The 19607-nt window shown below is 39.7% G+C and overlaps 1 protein-coding gene across 2 annotated transcripts in view; it reads right to left on the reverse strand.

Moving 5' to 3' along the window:
• Positions 1-311: 311 nt before the first annotated feature.
• LOC126278201 (lipase 3-like) overlaps positions 312-19607 on the reverse strand; it is a 163021-nt gene continuing 143725 nt past the window's right edge. The window contains exon 9 of one of the 2 annotated variants that reach the window (XM_049978122.1): positions 312-792. In XM_049978122.1, the coding sequence (XP_049834079.1) occupies positions 643-792 (150 nt within the window). In that variant the 3' untranslated portion in view covers positions 312-642. The remainder of the gene's footprint in view (positions 793-19607) is intronic. The other variant, XM_049978123.1, reaches the window with a different exon arrangement.

Here is a 19607-nt window from a genome sequence, read left to right on the forward strand (position 1 = left end):
ATACAGAAGTTGTACTGGGAAATTAAGCGGAAAAGAATAAATAAATGAGGGTAAAATAAATAAGGAATCCCGTAAAGCGAATGCAGTAATGCTGTACAAAGTAATTCTATTTCTGGGAGATAAAGCATTTAAAGTTGTACCTAGGTAACAGATTACCCATACACCAGAACAAAAACTAAGAAGAAGAACAATATACGTATATAAGGGAAGTGGCAGTAATGTTAATGTGGTGAATACACACTACAGCGTTAATACCTTTAGAACAATAAAACAAGTTCGGTTAGTATGACAGAAGAGTGTGAAGGGTAATGGATGTTTAACATGTGAGTAAATACCTTTATTGTAAGGAATTTGTTATTAGTGCAAATTACACAAATTTAAATTTTAGTTAGCAAGATCCCATGTTTACAATTCTCTATATACTTCATTGTTTGCTGTACACATGTCTGTGCTGTACAGTTTATGAACCACACAAAACATGCAAAATGGACCACATGCAGTTCATCATGTTTTAAGATCTAAAGTCTCTTGACTGGCTTCAATATTCTTCAACTATTAATGTTGTTACTCTATACACTACACCAGCAATAATCTGCTTCTAATATTGTAACGTTTGTGTATCCTCCTTTCAAGCTTCTGTTCTCAAAGCTCTGACATGAAGCTCAACATCTTCTCGTGGACGAGTCGGTGTACATTCTTGTCAAAGAGGATGTGGAAGTGGTCATAGCCCTCCAGTCGTACCACCATCTTCTTGACGTTGCTTGGAATCCTTTGTATCTGCCGCATAGCTTCCTGTGGAAGACGGAATTTCAGTGGCACATGCAGCGTAATGAACTTCATGCAAACATAGGCGAATGTACACATACTTTATGGGCACTTTCTATTGGGTAAAAGCTACATCTCGTGAAGTTTTTGAGCGGTGAACCCATATCTGTCTCCTGTTTCTTTCTCCCCTCACATATAGTTCTGTCAGCATGTAACTTCATTATAAACTAGGTAAATGTGTAGGTGTAATTAATGACAACCTAATTTTTAAATATGTACAAAAAATTTGTTGAAGTGTGAAAATAAAAATATCCTTTGTTACCAGGAACTTCGTGTGCTCTGACTTAAACTTCCCTTTTCCTCCACTCCTCATAGCACGTAATAGAGTACGAAAATGAAAACGAGTCTTTGTTACACAGGGTGACTGGTATGGTTCATCTCCCCATGCTACTCTACCCTGTGCAAGCCTTTTCATCTCCAAATAACTCCTGCAGCATGTGTCCATTTGAGCTGGCTTATTGTACTCATCTATTGGTCTAACTCAGCAATTTTTGCCTTCCCCCACTCCCCTGCTCATATGGGGCAGACCTCATTCTTTATCATCAACATTTACTCCCATCCCTAATTTTCGTTTTCGATACATTATTTCTCGTACTGCAGTTCCTGCTAAATTTGCGCCAAATGAAGAATCTTTAGAATGTATACTTCCTTTTGCGATTAATTGAAGTTCTTTATTTCTTTCATGTTTTCTTTCTAAATCTTTAATCTCTCTATAACCAATATCATGTTTTGTACATGCTTCATCTAATGGATTATTCCTTGATTTACTTTAGCTATTCTTTCTTCTAGTTCTGTCCCAGGGCAACAATAATTATAATGTGGAATATATCATTCAAATTAGTTTATTAATTGAAATATTAACTAAATCTTTTCAATACTTTTCATTTTTCCGAAATTTTTCCTTATTCAAAAACTGTACAAAAAATGGATTTCCTTCTGGATTATTAATAATACAATAGCTAAATTTATTTATTGAAATTTTTATTATTCAAATTTTTCATTATGATTATTTTTATTTCCAACTAATTCTTCTCCATGAATTACAACTAGTTTATCATTAATTGAGAATCATTATTCATCTAAAAATATTCTATTTCGTTTTTCTGTATATTTTTAAATTAATCCTTCACCCATTTTTCATCAACACTTGAATCCATCTTTTGGAAAGGTGAAGATAGACAATTTCCTATACCAGTCAGTTATTTATTACCCTTATTTGATTTTATTTAATTTGGATTATTCTCACAATATAATGTTCCTGAATGATTGCATACCTTGATAAAACAGAAGCAGTAAATAGTGCACTCATACCTTTCATAGTTATTTGTTTTTTAGTTAACAGATTCATTAATTCATCTGTGTCATCATAGTCTTTTTCACCAATCTTTGATTTATTTCCATTAAATTCAACTGGATATTTAGCAACAAATTTAAATCCAGCAACAGCTCTTATTCCAAAAACCTTATCTTCATGTCATTAATATAATCCAGTATTCTTTCACTTCTATTCATTTTCAATTTTCGATGATTCATTTTCATTTTTTAACTTTTCTGTCTTTAAGTTCCTCTTCATATTTATTCAATTAATCTTGTATTACTCATTCACTTAGTACATAATCTCTTTTATCATTTCCATATTTTTTAATTGTTGGAATTAAATTCTTCAAAATAATGTTGCTTTTTTTTTTGGTCATCAGTCTACTGACTGGTTTGATGCGGCCCGCCATGAATTCCTTTCCTGTGCTAACCTCTTCATCTCAGAGTAGCACTTGCAACCTACGTCTTCAATTATTTGCTTGACGTATTCCAATCTCTGTCTCCCTCTACAGTTTTTGCCGTCTACAGCTCCCTCTAGTACCATGGAAGTCATTCCCTCATGTCTTACCAGATGTCCTATCATCCTGTCCCTTCTCCTTATCAGTGTTTTCCACATATTCCTTTCCTCTCCGATTCTGCGTAGAACCTCCTCATTCCTTACCTTATCAGTCCACCTAATTTTCAACATTCGTCTATAGCACCACATCTCAAATGCTTCGATTCTCTTCTGTTCCGGTTTTCCCACAGTCCATGTTTCACTACCATACAATGCTATACTCCAGACGTACATCCTTAGAAATTTCTTCCTCAAATTAAGGCTGGTATTTGATATTAGTAGACTTCTCTTGGCCAGAAATGCCTTTTTTGCCATAGCGAGTCTGCTTTTGATGTCCTCTTTGCTCCGTCTGTCATTGGTTATTTTACTGCCTAGGTAGCAGAATTTCTTAACTTCATTGACTTCGTGACCATCAATCCTGATGTTAAGTTTCTCGCTGTTCTCATTTCTACTACTTCTCATTACCATCGTCTTTCTCCAATTTACTCTCAAACCATACTGTGTACTCATTAGACTGTTCATTCCGTTCTGCAGATCATTTAATTCTTCTTCACTTTCACTCAGGATAGCAATGTCATCAGCGAATCGTATCATTGATATCCTTTCACCTGGTATTTTAATTCCACTCCTGAACCTTTCTTTTATTTCCATCATTGCTTCCTCGATGTACAGATTGAAGAGTAGGGGCGAAAGGATACAACCTTGTCTTACTCCCTTCTCAATACTAGCACTTCGTTCTTGATCGTCCACTCTTATTATTCCCTCTTGGTTGTTGTACATATTGTATATGACCCGTCTCTCCCTATAGCTTACCCCTACTTTTTTCAGAATCTTGAACAGCTTGCACCAATTTATATTGTCGAACGCTTTTTCAAGGTCGACAAACCCTATGGACGTGTCTTGATTTTTCTTTAGTCTTGCTTCCATTATTAGCTGTAACGTCAGAATTGCCTCTCTCCTGCCTTTACTTTTCCTAAAGCCAAACTGATCGTCACATAGCGCATTCTTCTGTATATTATTCTTGTAAGCAGCTTCAATGCATGAGCTGTTAAGCTGATTGTGCGATAATTCTCGCACTTGTCAGCTCTTGCCGTCTTCGGAATTGTGTGGATGATGCTTATAAGGAATAATTTGTTTTCAACTTCTCTATTTTCTTTAATAGCTTTCAAAACATTCTCAACAAATCCTTAAATTATCTCATTCACTTGTTCAATTAAATCGACAACTGCTTAACCTTCTTTTTTAAATTTTTACAATATGTTCTTGTCCTTTTTTTCCACATTTTAAACTCTTTTTTTAATTGATCTTTTCCTCTTCAACTTCATCTAGCTTTTCTAACAATATTTGGGTGTAACAACCAAACTGACTTATTCGTTCTGGATGATCACATTTTTAAAACAGTTATTAAGTTTAAAAACAATTAATTTCGTTTTTAAAATTCAACATTTATATTCAACATTTATTTTCAACATTTACAATTAACATTTACATTCAATATTTAAAAATTCTTAATCTTTTCTTTGTATTTATCGTTATTAATTTTTACTTGTGATATCTATCACAATAAAACCGAAATCGTCTTTTTCAAAACATTTACTACATGTTTCTTTAAAAGCATCAAACTTTAAATAACCCTGACAAACTCAGAATAAGTATGATTCAAATTTGAGTAATTTAATCTGAAAATATTAAAAATTAAGGTTATCTCTAACGAATTGCTTTGGTATTTTTGAGGATGTTTGACTAAAATAAAAACAATCTGTCTCTATGTGTCTGATTCTAGCAAAATACTCTCTTACTATATCATAATTTTGAAGAATGAACTCGTCAAATTCTACGTATGAATTATTTTTACATCCATCTAACAGAATAATTTAATCGTTATTTAAATAAAATAGCATTTTTTCCTTTACTTTATCTTCTGCTTCTCATGTCTTTTTATAAATTCTTCATATTTCGGTTCATCTACATCTACATCTACATGGATACTCTGCAAATCACATTTAAGTGCCTGGCAGAGGGTTCTACAAACCACCTTTACAACTCTCTATTATTCCAATCTCGTATAGCGCACGGAAGGAATGAACACCTATATAGTTGTGTACTAGCTCTGATTTCCCTTATCGTGGTGATCGTTTCTCCTTATGTAGGTTGAGGTCAACAAAATATTTTCGCATTCGGGAGGAGAAAGTTGGTGATTGGAATCACGTGAGAAGATACCGTTCCATCGGAAAACGCTTTTGTTTTAATGATTTCCAGCCCAAATCCGGCACCATTTCTGTGACATTCTCTCCCATAATTCGCGATAATACAAACGTGCTGCATTCCTTTCAACTTTTTCGATTTACTCCATCAGTCCTATATGGTATGGATGCCACACCATGTAGCAGTATTCTGAAAGAGAATGGACAAGCGTAGTGTAGGCAGTCTCCTTAGTAGGTCTGTTACATTTTCTTAGTGTCCTGCATATGAAACGCAGCCTTTGATTAGCCTTTGGTCAGCACTTTAGAATGAATGTGTGAATGATTGATTCTATTCTAATTTAATCATCCTGGAGCTAGAATATAATTATCAATCATTAACATTGTTTTTTCACGAACACTTTACCCAATTATTGATCATCAGTTAGAATTTGATAATGTTTACTGTGTTTATTTTTTATTTATTTTGTGGAATATTTATTTTTGGTTCAATTTTAGTCATTTATTGACATTATTTTTATTAATATCAAATGGTGTGTCTATTTCAATTCAATGATAATTCATTTGTTCTTAAGAAAGATTAATTGTTCCAATAAGATAAATTTATAAAAACGTTACATCTGCTGGTTTTTATACAACTTTTTCACTGTAAATATAACATAAAAAATTATAAATTATACACTAACAAAAGACCGACAGAAATTAATATTGGTCAATATAGTCTGAAAAATTTGGAAAAATTTATTAAATCGAAAAAAACCTAATATACACATTAATGTTTCATATCAGCGCACACTCCGCTGCAGAGCGAAAATTTCATTCTGGAGACATCCCCTAGGCTGTGGCTAGGCCATGTCTCCGCAATATCCTTTCTTCCAGGAGTGCTAGTTCTGCAAGGTATGCAGGAGAGATTCTGCGAAGTTTGGAAGGTAGGATACGAGGTACTGGAGGAACTGAAGCTGTGAGGACGGGGCGTGAGTCGTGCTTGGGTGGCTCAGTAGGTAGAGCACTTGCCTGCGAAAGACAAAGATCCCGAGTTCGAGTCTCGGTCCGGCACACAGTTTTAATCTGACACGAAGTTTCATATCAGCGCACACTCCGCTCCAGAGGGAAAATTTCATTCTGATTACTCGAAATAACTGTCAACATACATAGTCATCGCCCTACACAGGGACTTGTGCCCCTCCCCCCTTAGAATCTGGAGTACCATGCTTTCATTCATTACAAAATTCTTATACAACTCTAGAAGTGATTCCCCACGATTCCGCTAAGCCTCTCGCTTTGCGAAATATAGCACTATCTGGCTGACCGCAATGGGACAGTACTATGCTTATAGCACTTGGTGTATAATCGTTGGTTGTCTCAAGTACTGAAGGGGTGTACTTGTAACAAATATTAAATGTATAATCATCAGTTTTTAGGGATATAATGTTTATTGTGTCACCTATAAAATTTAGTTGTTGTGGCTTGATACATTTCAGAAGTGACCGACTCATTTACATTGAAAATGAGAATGTTTGTGTCTAGCACCTGTTACTCTTCCCTATTCCCGATAAATTTCTGCAGATGCTCATATCCGCATGATCGAAAAACAAAACCCTACAATGAGAGACGTTTACAAGTTCAGTTTCACCTTAAAGTAGTTGAGACAAAGTAATAAAAACTTGTCGATTCATGCAGTAATACATGCACTAAACGATTATATTAGGGCAGGTTATGTACACACACAAATAAATAAGTATATATACATTTATTATAATTTTGCGTTGCATCATTCTGAACAATAACGTTCTATTCATTCATACCATCTCTGTTTTTGTACTCATCTGCTTTAACATTACGGAATACCGGCAGTTATTTATACATAAATTGAATGTGGAGGGAGGGGGATGGGAGAAAAGAAAGGAGAGTAAAGGGATGGGTTACTGATTTCGGCTGTATCAGGACATTACGTGGAATCAGTGGCAAGTAGTGAAAATATGTACCAGATCGGGATTCGAACCCAGGTTCTCCTGTTCACTAGGCAGGTGTGGTAACCACTGCGCCATCCAGCACGAGGTGCTACTGCACCTGCGCGACCCTCACGCCCGACCCTTATTCCCACCAAGCGCCCCTATCCGGGGCCCATGTCCGTTTCCTGCACGCTCGCTACTCTGAGATCCCCGCAAGAGGTCGGTCATAGTTGTGCACCTGCAATGTATAAGGAGGATCCATTGTCCACATAGGCGAATCGGTTATATGAATGTGTGGCGTCTGTTCTTCCAGACATCAGTAAACCGTTCGCTTTCGTTTCCTTTCTCACCCCTCCACCTTCAGTTTACATATAATGTATCACAACTGCGGATTCCGCGTGGTGTCTGCTCTTTCGGACGTGTCTGTATACTCAGGCACGACGCGTTCATGTAGGTTATTTATGTGTTGCTATCACAACGCTCTTTCGTCTTATTTTCGACTCAGTTTCAACACCACAGCTAAACGAACTGCGAATGCGTAGATACTCAGTCTGAAGCACCCGAGAGACTGCCCACAGGCGACACAATATTTCCGAGCAGCGAAAAATATTTAGAAAATTTTTAGTGTTTTCAATATCGTTGCGCAACCACTCAATCTTTCTCCTATAGCTTCAATATTATTGCACTTCAGGGAAACTTGTGCAATAGTTTTGACTGTATAGAGAGCACTTTAGTGTCCTCCTATCGACGCACTTATTCTTGTGTTTCTATAAGCCCAAGATAGGAATTTTTGTACCTCTAAATTAACTGTGAAAATAATGTCGATATTGGGTTAAAATGACACGTGCCTTAACCATCACTAATTATCTGCACAGACTTACTTCATGTTTCATCAACCTAATTCCTCTAGGAAGAGAACGTTTGGTGATGCGAAAATTACGTCGCATCAGCGTGGTATCCCATACATAATCTGCATCCCGTCTGTTAGAAAATGCAGACTAAATTAACTTCGCAGACTTACTTTATGTTTAAGCAGCCTAATTCCTCTAGGAAGAGAATGTTTGGTGATGCGAAAATTACGTCGCATCAGCGTGGTATACCATGCATAATGTGCATCCCGTCTGTTAAAAACTGCATACTAAATTATTTAATGCGAGGAGTCCGATTATGCTTGCTGTGCACCACGACACATTTTTGTCGCATTGTACCGCACATTAAGATAGTCTGCCACCACTCAACTTACCGTTCTCATTCAGTGGCATCTGCACCTGGTTTCATCGTAACAGGAAATTTAAGAGGAAATGAACTGCAGGTTCTGGTTCAGTCTGGAGTTTTGTTTTAATCCACTTCTGATTCCAACTAAACATGTTCATTTTTACTGCCGCTATGGCCACTGTAATTTATGTCACCTCCTAACAGTTATCATTCTGACGTAAAATGCAATCTAGCATTCCATCTTTGTTCTGAACTTTTTCTGGGATGAAATGCACACTGTTATACCTGCAACGTGAATACCTAAAACTGCTAACAGTCAGTTTTTTGACATAGTTATTTGTTCATTCCATGAACAGGCTTCATAAGCTTAAGCTGTTATAACTGCAGTCTGGTTTGTCTGTAAGCTGTATACAATTTTTTTCTCCCACTATTTTATCTCTCATGCCTTCAGAATTTCATGTGGTGTATGCCGTCAATATTGTCAAAACCTTTTTTTAGTGTTCATGTACAATAAACTTAGGATTTTATTTGTTTAACGTATCTCCTACACTGATCAGCCAGAAGTCAACTAATTCCCGGAAATTCCGGGGAGGTCGGCGACAAGTGCTGACGCCACATTCAATCATATTCCAGATTTGTTCAGTCGGGTTCAGAGGGCCTGCACATCGAATGGAATCCGCCACTATGTACTTTGAACCACTCCATCGCACTGCTGGCCTTGTGAGATGGCGTATTATCTTGTTGAAAAATACCGCAGCCGTCGGGAAACAAGATAGTGATTGTGCTTGAAACAGCTATTAAAGTCGTCTGGGAAGGTGCACTGATATGAAACTTCCAACGAGACTGGAACTCGAACACATGACCTTTGTCTTTCACGGGCAAGTGCTCCACAGACTGCATGCAGGATAACTTCCGTGAAGGTTCGAAGGCAGGAGATCGGCTGGCTGCATTAAAGCTGTAAGGGATGGTCGTGTCATTCGGTACAGCACTCACCCGCTGAAGGCATAAGCCCTACAGTATGCATTAACCAGTGCAACGGCTACCATCTCGATTTCACCTTACTTGTGTTGGTGTACTGGGTGCCAGTTGTGTGGCAAGGTTGGCACTGTCAGACCATTCGTAAGACCTGTACTACACTGCGAAAATCTTTCATGAATCTCTTATATAAGTTAGCACCACGCTCTTTCATAAAAGACGTGACAAAAGACCCTACCACACAGACAAAGATTTTATAACTCCACTTTTGTAAAAGATATTTGAATACGTTCATTTACTATAATGTGAAGATGAAAGTCGAGCGGGTAGTTCGCAGTCCTTGGCAGTGAGCTGGGAAGTTGCCTGTGATTTCTGTGGTGGATGAAGGAGCAGGCGTAACGTGTGCAACGGACTGCAGGGTTATAAAGGCATTGTGCTCACAAGCTTGTCGGTCTCTAGGGCCTGCACCATATGAGAAGTGTAATACACAGGGCGATTCTGCTGCCCCTGTCGATGCCGTTTTATGCAAGCTGCAGCTTAACATCTAGCCTTCAAAAACCACGCTCAAGATTTTCATTTTATCCCGCTTTCTACGCACTGATAGCCCTACAGGAGAAAAAAAGGAACAGGACCTTTTACAGGAAACTTAGTTTAGTTAAATTTTGTACTGGGGCACGTTTTCGCTAAAGGCGACGGTTTTCGAGGTACATGAGAAAGAAACGTGCATAAGTGACCATCAAACGCTTTCCACACACACACTCATCCCTCACCAGTCAGCATTTCTAGTGTCTTTCTCGTGGCACTCCCTCGTACCACTGTAAAAAAAGTTTCCGGCGACACGAACTATTCCCGATATTCGACCTTTTTTGTTCTCTGTTGACTGGGCTCTGACTCCACCAGCAGAGTCAGCTGTTTTGGTAACATTATTAATTTATACGTGACGTTGAGGGTAATGAAAGGTAAACTACTTTTGCAAGCGTTACGCTAGAACTAATCATGTTGACAATTCGACACAAATTTATCCCTTACAATTAATTTCTCATTTGATTGTTTTCGTATGGTGTTAAAATTCACAAAATTATTAGATAAAATATATACAAACATCAATTTTAATACTCGTAAGTGCTCGACTAAGCGCGTGCCGGAATACCGCCAGTCAACGAAGGCCAAAAGAAGGTCCAATGTGGGAAATAGTTCGTGCACTCCCAAATATTTGTACAGTGGTAGGAGGAAGCGCCATGAACAACGTACTAGAAATCCTAACCGCTGGGGCTGAGTGTGGGAGAGGGGCTGCGTTTGAAGATCACTTTTGTACGTTTCTCTTGAGTAACTCGAAAACTATGGCCTCCAGCGAAAACGTATCCCAGTGCAAAATTTTACTACATTAAATTTCCTACAGTAAGGCGCTGTTCATTTTCTCTATTGTAGTAACAGTTTGCACTCTGCGAGCGATAGAATACGAAAACCTCGCGCTTGGTTTTTGAAGGTCGGTTATAACATTGCGGGTTGCATAAAACGACACCGGTAGGGGCAGCTGAACGGCCCTGTAAAGTGAAGTGCATATTGACAGGTAAGTGTAACCTAACTACGCAAGGAGAGTCCGAGTTGGGGTAAGCATATGCTGTCTCATATTGACCAAGATCGACATGTACAACGTACTCCGCAACCTCCCTAACCGTGTGTGGCCAAGAGTATTTCTAGTACCGCTATCTGATTGACTCTTCCCTGTTCCACTCCTGAATGGCGCACTGGAAGAATGATTGTCGGTAAGCCTCTGTATTCGCTCTAATTTTTCGGATTTTATCGCCGTGCTCATTTCGTGATATGTATGGGAGGAAGGAAGTAATATGTTGTCCAACTCTTAAGCCACTTGCAGTGTGTGCCACTGCAGTTTATTGACAATGCCTGTACGGCTTTCGCGCCGACTAAAGGAGCCCGTGACGGAACGCACCGCACTTCATTGGATCTTCTCTCTGTCTTTTATCAATCCTACCTGCTAAGGCTCCCAGATTGATGAACAATAATCGAGAATCGGTCGCAGAAGCGCCTTCTAAGCCACTTCCTCCGTGGATGAGTTGCAATTCATTAAGTTCCTTCCTATGAATTTCAGTCTGGAATCTGCTTATCCTACTATTTGTTTTATGTGGTCATATCACTTAAGGTCGCTCTGGACAGCTACTCCTACATGTTTCACGGTAGATACTGTTTCCAACAATTTTCTACCAATAGTATAGTTGTAAACTTGTGGCTTTCCTTCCAACGGGTGTTCAGGGTCAACTGCCAGGGCTGGTACCATTCACCAATCCTTCACCTATCTTCTGCAGGCCATTGTACAAATCGATACCGTCTTCTGGTGTTGGTACTTTCTTATTGACAACCACATCATCTGTGAACGGTCTTCAACAATCAGCGGATGTATGCCATTGGTAAAGATGAACTGGTTTTAAGCACTAACTGACCACGCATGTTTACGTTCATGTTTGTATTGTGGTTGGTTGCAAGGTTTATATTCTGAAGGCCGCTGTGCCTGCACATTACTGATGTCCGACCACGTATCAGTTGTGCTTACTGCCTCTTCCTTACGTGGGAATTCTGGTCTCTAACTGTGAACTGACTGTAGTCAGTCGTTAAGTACATTTATGGAGAGCGTTAAAACAAAATTATTGATTACCTGTTGATCAGTTCATTTACCTTTTGACTATTTTATGTTTTTTGAGATCAGATGTTTCACTTATATTTTTGGTATTGGCTAGTAGTTGATTGTCGAAACAGACTGCATTAGAGTCTTGGTACTACAGTTCCAACTTTGTCGAAAGTTCGTTTCATACATAATATCAAGTAATCTAATTCCAATGCAAATATAAAGCAGTATTAGCCTGTTAATAACATTGAATGTATTTTTTGCTCTAGAACGTTATCGATTATCTTTTTCACAACAAAACTCTTCTTGTTAATGTGAAGCATTACTGAAAACCTGTGAGTACGATACGTGGTATCACCACTTCGCTCTGTGAACCACTAATAAGACATTCTCAGTATCAAAAAGCCAATCCGCTTTACGTATTCTAGTTGTTGAGATAACTTTGTAACGCATAATATAAGCATTGTATACACTGTGGGGGAAATAACTTTGTCACAAACATTGTATTGTTTACTTATTTTTGAAGATATTTTAATTCTTGAATTAACATTGTGACACTTGACAAGCATCATAGAACAAATTAGATGTGGACATAATTAATTTGATGATCCAATTGTGCCTTACTCCAAGTGTAGGCCTAAAAAGCCGGCTGTGATTCAGACTGAGTATTTGTTTGTGTGCTCACCTGCTTAGTCAACATTTGTTTTTTCTGCAGAAATGGGCTTGGTCTGGTTAAATTTGGTGCATAACCTTGTTTAGGAATAAATGTGAAGTGTCCACGGTCTGTTAGGCATATTATTTTAATATCACAATTGTTTTGTGGCTATTCATGCATACTAATAGCATTGGGTCACTTCATGTTTTGATGATTTGGCTGTGTGTGTGTCAGTGTGTGTGGAAAATATATAAAATATATTAAAAATACATTTTTGGTGACGTATTTTTGTAGATATTCCAGTCATGAAAACAAAATTGTGGCTCTTGAGAAAAATCATAGATTTGGGGAATATTTAATTTGAGGATCCGTTGTGCCTTAGAACAAGCACGGTGCATTAGTCGCTCAATTGCCACTCACAAGTGCTGCTTAACCTGTAAATTCTTGGCATAAATAATGTGTGTGTTTGTGTTTCTGCTGACATATTTTAGATGCGAAAATACTTCAAGTTACACCCATTGCGCAATTTTATGGACAAATACTTTCGAACATGATGCAGATAAATAAATAAATCAATCAATACAAAATAAAGGGATCGTCAGACACTTTGGAAGTGGTTTGGGATGCCACGGGTAGTAGAGATATGCAGAATCTAGTTCACTTGCACTTATAGAGGCCATTAAAATGCAAAGTGTAGCAAAATACTCGTAGATATACTACTGATAAGTGAAGTTAATGGCGCGAAAAAATGAGGACAGCACATTCCCAAGAGCGAGAAAATAGTTCGTAAAAAATTAAATGGGTAGATGTGGAATTTAAATTGAAATGATAGAATGTATTTACTCAAGGTCCCTTCCTAGAGTGTAGCCTTCTATGGAGGTGAAGTGAGAACAATAAATAGTTCAGAAAATTCAAGCTTTAAAATGAGGTGCTACAGGATAATGCCGAAGATATGATGAGTAAATCAGGTAACTAATGAGGTGCTATTACATCAGTTTGTAAAGAAAAGAAAGTTACAGCACAACTTGATTAGATTATGGGATCTGTTGACAGGGCGTATCCAGAAACATCAAGAAAATGTAAGTTTGCTGATGGAGAGATGTGTTGAGGGTAAAAATTGTGCAGAAAGGCCAAGACTTGACTGACGTAAGGAGTCTGAGATAGGTGGGCGTTGCTGTAGTTACTCGGAGATGAAAGGGGTTACATAGGACAGGTTCATCAAACCAAGACATCGGCTTGAAGACCGCTACATTGCTAACTGTGTACGCCAGCTACTTGGACGTCTTGATAAGAAATACTGGTCTTATAGCGTCGCAGTAGTGTCAACGAAAAGAGAGGTTTACGTAGAGTCACTCCAGCACCAGTCAGCTGCATTGTCTGGACAAGCTGCTGACTGCAAACAATGCAGCGCAGCGCAGCGGGGGCACACACCCACCAACTGAATTAAAGATCCGCCGGTACCACAGGGAACTTGATACACAATAGCGACAATATGGATCGTCTAGCAACAGAGAAAATTTGAAATGTAGGGCAGTAGTACATTCTAGACAAGAAAATCGTATATCATCTGTAAAGGATCGTAGAACAAAGTTCCAATTTCTGATCAAACTGATGCTGATCTCACCGATGTAGTGTAGGTGAAAATTTCATTGATAAACCCAAATGTAGCTTTCTGACACGATTTTAACTTATTGTAATGCAATCTCTCATGTTGATTTCGACCCGGTAAACATTTCTTCGATACACCACATCAAGTCTCAAAATGGCAAACCTTTAGTTTTTGTGGAATGGCATGTCACTGGAAACTTTTCGTCAGTTCTCGGTATTGTTCATGAAGTGCCGTAAATCACCGTAAGATGAATTCCAATGAAGCTGTTAGTGGTGCATCAACGCTGACTCCACGTCACTATGATCTTTGTCCATTAGGGACAGTGGCTCACCTACATGCCAAGGGCAATGACATCATCAGTGCCTCTATCTGCATTAAGGCCATGAGGATAGTAGATGGCAGGAAATTTAAAAATTCAGTATACCATTAGTAGGAAATTTAAAAATGCAAGATTGTGAGAAATTAAAAAGATCCAAGATGGCGGAACTAGGCCAGTTGTACTTTGCAACACCTACCCACCCCCTCCTCTTTTCCTACTCTGGTCAGAGCATAGTAATCCGCAGATCATCAGAATGAAAGAGCCAATCTCACTAAAGCCATCTTGACTGGGCTCGAAAGTATCTGAATGCTTTAAATTTCTTGCAAAGTGTTCAAAATTGTATTTACCGAAAATTATTTAAAGGGTGTAACATTCGATATTTGCACATTGAAAGTACTTTATAGACCCACACAATGAAACGTTCAATCACAATGTAGCAATCTTGACATTGCTTGGAAGCAGTCAAATGTCCTGATTTTTTTCCCATCTTGTTCAAATACAAACTCTTGCTCATAAATTAAGGATAATGCTAATACATGGTGAAACAACGCTCTGGTGGGCGGTTTGCCGGTTTAAATCACCTCGGGGTATGACCATGCGGTGCATTTGACCTGCGGTCGTCGCACGGTGGTGCTGGCCACAGTCCACATACGCAGAGGTGTGTTGATGCATGTCAGAGTACTGTGCAGCGAGTAAGTGTGCAGAAGTTTTCAGACGTGCTAATGGTGACTGTGTTGAAAATGGCTCAAAGAACATATACTGATGACGTTATGAGGGATAGAATAGTAGCGCGACTGAAGGCTGGTCAAACACAGCAGGTATTAGCACGGGCCGTGTGCCACAAAATGTGATCTCAAGAGTATGGCAACGATTCCAGCAGACAGGAAACGTGTCCAGGCGCTACAGTAAGGGACGTCCACAGTGTACAACACTACAAGAAGACCGATATCTAACCATCAGTGCCTGCAGACAGCCACGGAGTACTGCAGTTAGCCTTGCTCGGGACTTTGCCGCAGCCACTGGAACAGTTGTCTCCAGACACACAGCCTACAGACGACTGAACAGACACGGTTTATTCGCCCGGAGACCTGCAAGGTGCATTCCACTGGCCCTTGGTCACAGGAGAGCCCGTAAAACCTAGCGTCAAGAAAACAATACCTGGTCAGTGGAACAGTGGTCCCAGGTTATGGTCATGGACAAGTCCAGGTATAGCATGAACAGTGACCCTCTGGCGTGAACCAGGTACTAGATACCAACTCCTTAATGTCCTTGCAAGGAACCTGTATGGAGGTCGTTTTTCATTTGCACCAGCATGGCCACCTTTTCAGGGGCGCAGTGGGTCCCACCTTCCTCATGATGGATGATAACGCACGGCCCCACCAATCTGTCATCGTGGAGGAGTACCTTGAAACAGAAGATATCAGGCGAATGGAGTGGCCTGACTGTTCTGTAGACCTAAAACCCATCGAGCACGTCTGGAATGATCTCGATCGACGTATCGCTGCACGTCTTTAAGCCGCTACAGCACTTCAGGAGCTCCGACAGGCACTGGTGCAAGAATGGGAGGCTATGCCCAAGCAGTTGCTCGATCACATGATCCAGGGTGTGCCAACCCGTAGCGTGGCCTGTGTCCGTATGCGTTGTGATCATTTCCCATATTAATGTCGGGGCACATACGCAGGAAACAGTGGCGCTTTGTAGCACATGTGTTTTGGGACGGTTTTCTCAACTTATCACCAATGCCGTGGACTTACAGATCTGTGTAGTGTGTGTTCCCTATGTGCTTATGCTATTAGCGCCAGTTTTGTGTAGTGCCACATTGTGTGGCACCACATTCTGCAATTATTCTTAATTTATAAGCATGAGTGTATTTACCCCATACATTACGTATTTGGTGTAACTTGCAATATCTGCACATTAAAGTACTTTACGGATATTAAAATAAAAAGATTAGAACAAAAGAACTAGCACAATGTAGCGTCAGAGCAGCCGTTTTCGCTGAAGCTCAGAAGCATTCGAACGATCTGAATTTTTGTACAGTGTTCAAAGGTATTTATCTGAAAAAGACAGTAAAGTGGCTATTCCAAATGTGAAACGTTCGACTAGGCCATTCAAACGGAACTGTCAATCTGCCACCTTAGTAGTGCTTAAAAGGAATCAAACAATCTGAACTGTTCTGTGTGGTTTTCAAAATTATTTATGGAAAAAATTGTAATACCGTACTTGTGTACATGCAAAGTTCGATTTCTGTACCGTAGTTGTAAGCCACAATGGGGCCCTGAATCGTTCATTCTACGCCTCTGGACTGTTATACGATGCCTGTCAAGCGTCACTGAGCAAAGAGGCAGGCGAGCAGGCATCGGTAAGACCGAACTCACTGACTGAACGTTTTGCTTGTTCCAACTAACTTGTCTTGCAGAAGTCCAGGGCATCTGATCCTCGGCTTCGTGTAGTATGACATGAAAGCTGCATTGCAAAACACGCATGGGACACACATGGGCACTAATGGTGATGTAAGTTAAGTTCAAAGTGCACTTGTCAACGAGAATTATCAAAAAACCAAGGTTATTCCATATTTTAATTCGACAAAAAGTCGTCTCTAAAAAGTGATATCAAAGCCGTTCAAGTATTATAGTGACATCATGCAAAGGTGCTAACTTCAGCTTTCAATTCTAAACGTTTGTCGCCTTAACAGTGGAAACTACATGACACCGTAGTGGTATTCCATACTGAACAATAGTATATCTGAATAGGTACGAAAGCAAGTTTCTTATGCTCTCAAAGTCAGCCAAACGTTATACTGATGGTAAGGTACTGGCTTTGTCTTTCATTCCAAAACGTTTCTCGTTCCCTACTGATAATCCTAAATCATGTCCTCGTACAGTGGAAACTACCATCATCCACCTAGATATTTTGTATGACTTTTATGCATCAGAATTATCCTTGGAACTCTGATTTACTAGCACTTGCTGTGGGGTGATTGTGAGCTACTGGGTAGGGTGTTGGATGTTTGTCAGTTGCTGGGGGATGTTAGCGACTGTGGGTCATTGAAAACAGGCAACGGTAAATGGTAAAGAGTATTAAGTGACCAGGTAACAAGTAACAGATAATAGTAAACAGTACACAGTAAGTCACAAATCGGTAATGGGTAATGGGCATTGTGTATTGGTTAATAGTGAATGGTAAATGGTGGATGGTGAAAAGTAAATAGGTAACAGGTAATGGGTAGCAAAAAATGGGTAATCAGTTACTGGTAAGTTGCAAATGCAAATGGTAAATGGTAAATTGGAAACTGTAAATGGTAAACAGTAAATGCACATTATCTGGTTAGATTTCCCCATTACCCATTTTCCATTACCTGCTACCTGTTTAGTTATTACCCATTACCCTTGTACCACTTATCATTTGCCTTATATCATTTGTCATTACCTGTTACCAATCAGCTGTTATATTTTAATACTGGAAAATACACCACCATTAGCTGACATACAAGTACTTTGGCACTGCCCCCTCCCCCACCACCACTCTATCCAGTAGGTCCAGGTCTTAAATAGCTGACACCCCACAGCAACAGTGATCAGTGACTAGCAACGAATCAATTGACCGTCACAGGTTGTGATCAAAATTACCACTGGCATCGGCAATACATGCTTCCAGTCCAGTAGGCTGCTGTAAAACATCGTTGCATACCATCATATGTAGTTGGTATGTCCTTGTAGACAGTGTCATTCACCTTTCCCAACGGGAAAAAGTGTACAGGCATCAAATCTGGGGAATGAGCCAGTCAAAGTACAGGACCTCTGTGTCCAACCGAACGATCTGGAAACAATTCATGAAGAAATGCTGTAGCCGGCCTGAGTGGCCGAGCGGTTCTAGGCGCTACAGTCTGGAACCGCGAAACCGCTACGGTAGCAGGTTCGAATCGTGCCTCGAGCATGGATGTGTGTGATGTCCTTAGGTTAGGTAGGTTTAATTAGTTCTACGTTCTAAGGGACTGATGACCTCAGATGTTAAGTCTCATAGTCCTCAGAGCCATTTTTGAAATGCTGTAGTACTTCGTGGAGTATGGGCCGGACAGCCATCACATTGGTGGCACAGGCACCTCCTAGTCTGTAGAGGAACGACCTCTAGCATCCGCTGAAGCTGATCTACTAGGAGGCTGCGGTACTTGTGGCCATTCAGTGTTCTTTCTACGGAAGTTGGGCCTATGAGCTGCTGATTAAGTATCCCGCACCACATGTTTATGCTGCATGGACGCTGACGTCCTACCTGAAGAAGGCGACGGGGATTGTCAACAGATCAGTAGTGCATGTTTCGGCGCCTTACCTGGCAATGATTAGTAAATGTGCTTCATCACTAAAAAGGATTCGTGATACATTGGGAGGATCCTGTCTCAATGCCCATGAACACAAGTTAACACGATTCTCATAATAGTTTTCATGGAGAGGTGTGACAGGGATGAAAGTTATGCCGATGGAGAATGCGTAGGACCGGTGCCGCTTCCTCGTGCGATTCCGCGGGAGGCAACGTGCGGATCAACTGCAACAGCATCAAGAACGTTAATTTCCTCCTCTTCTGTCGTCGCGTCTCTCCTTCTGTTACGTTTTCTAGGTATTAAACTATCACATTCACGTAACTGCTTTAAGAGGTTGATAAATATTTGCTGAGACGGTTGATGTCTATTGGGATATCTTGCCGCATACACTGTACAAGAACGAGTTGCATTCTTCCTACACTTTCCTTACACCAATTACACCAAGAGCCTGTCTGCATTTTCTGCATTGGTAAATGCCGTAGAGTACTCAGGACCTACTGTATGGACTGTCGCAGGCTAACTAACTAGCAAGTCGCAGTGCACTCAAGGAAAATTCAAGCTCACTGTAAGCAAACATAAAAACATCGTACCTATTAACTACACAGGCTGAATGGCGCATACAAACGTCGCTGTGGAAACTACTGAAAATACGATTTTCCAGTAAGAAGTGTCTGTTTGCATAAAAATATAGTATCTAAGTATTATTACAAGCTCTTTATTGGCTAACAATACGAGCCCCTAACTACCAACCATTCTGTGAATACCGCACATCAATAACGCTTTCTATTTTCGCAATGTTTGCGATGTACGTTTTAGGTAATTCATCCTGGATGGTTACAATACAATATTTTACACTGTTTCAGCATGATATAGTATTATCAGCAGAATATGACAAACGTTTTGTACTCCAATGCACCGCTAATATTCTAGCAAGGTGCATTATAATTTCTGACTGATTTTGAAAGCGGGCAGTTAAAAGTATAGCAATCCTTCCTTCTTATATTTATGAATAAGTACTAGTACTGTT

Source organism: Schistocerca gregaria, chromosome 6 (genome assembly GCF_023897955.1).
Source record: "Schistocerca gregaria isolate iqSchGreg1 chromosome 6, iqSchGreg1.2, whole genome shotgun sequence".
Classification (NCBI taxonomy): Eukaryota; Metazoa; Arthropoda; class Insecta; order Orthoptera; family Acrididae; genus Schistocerca; species Schistocerca gregaria.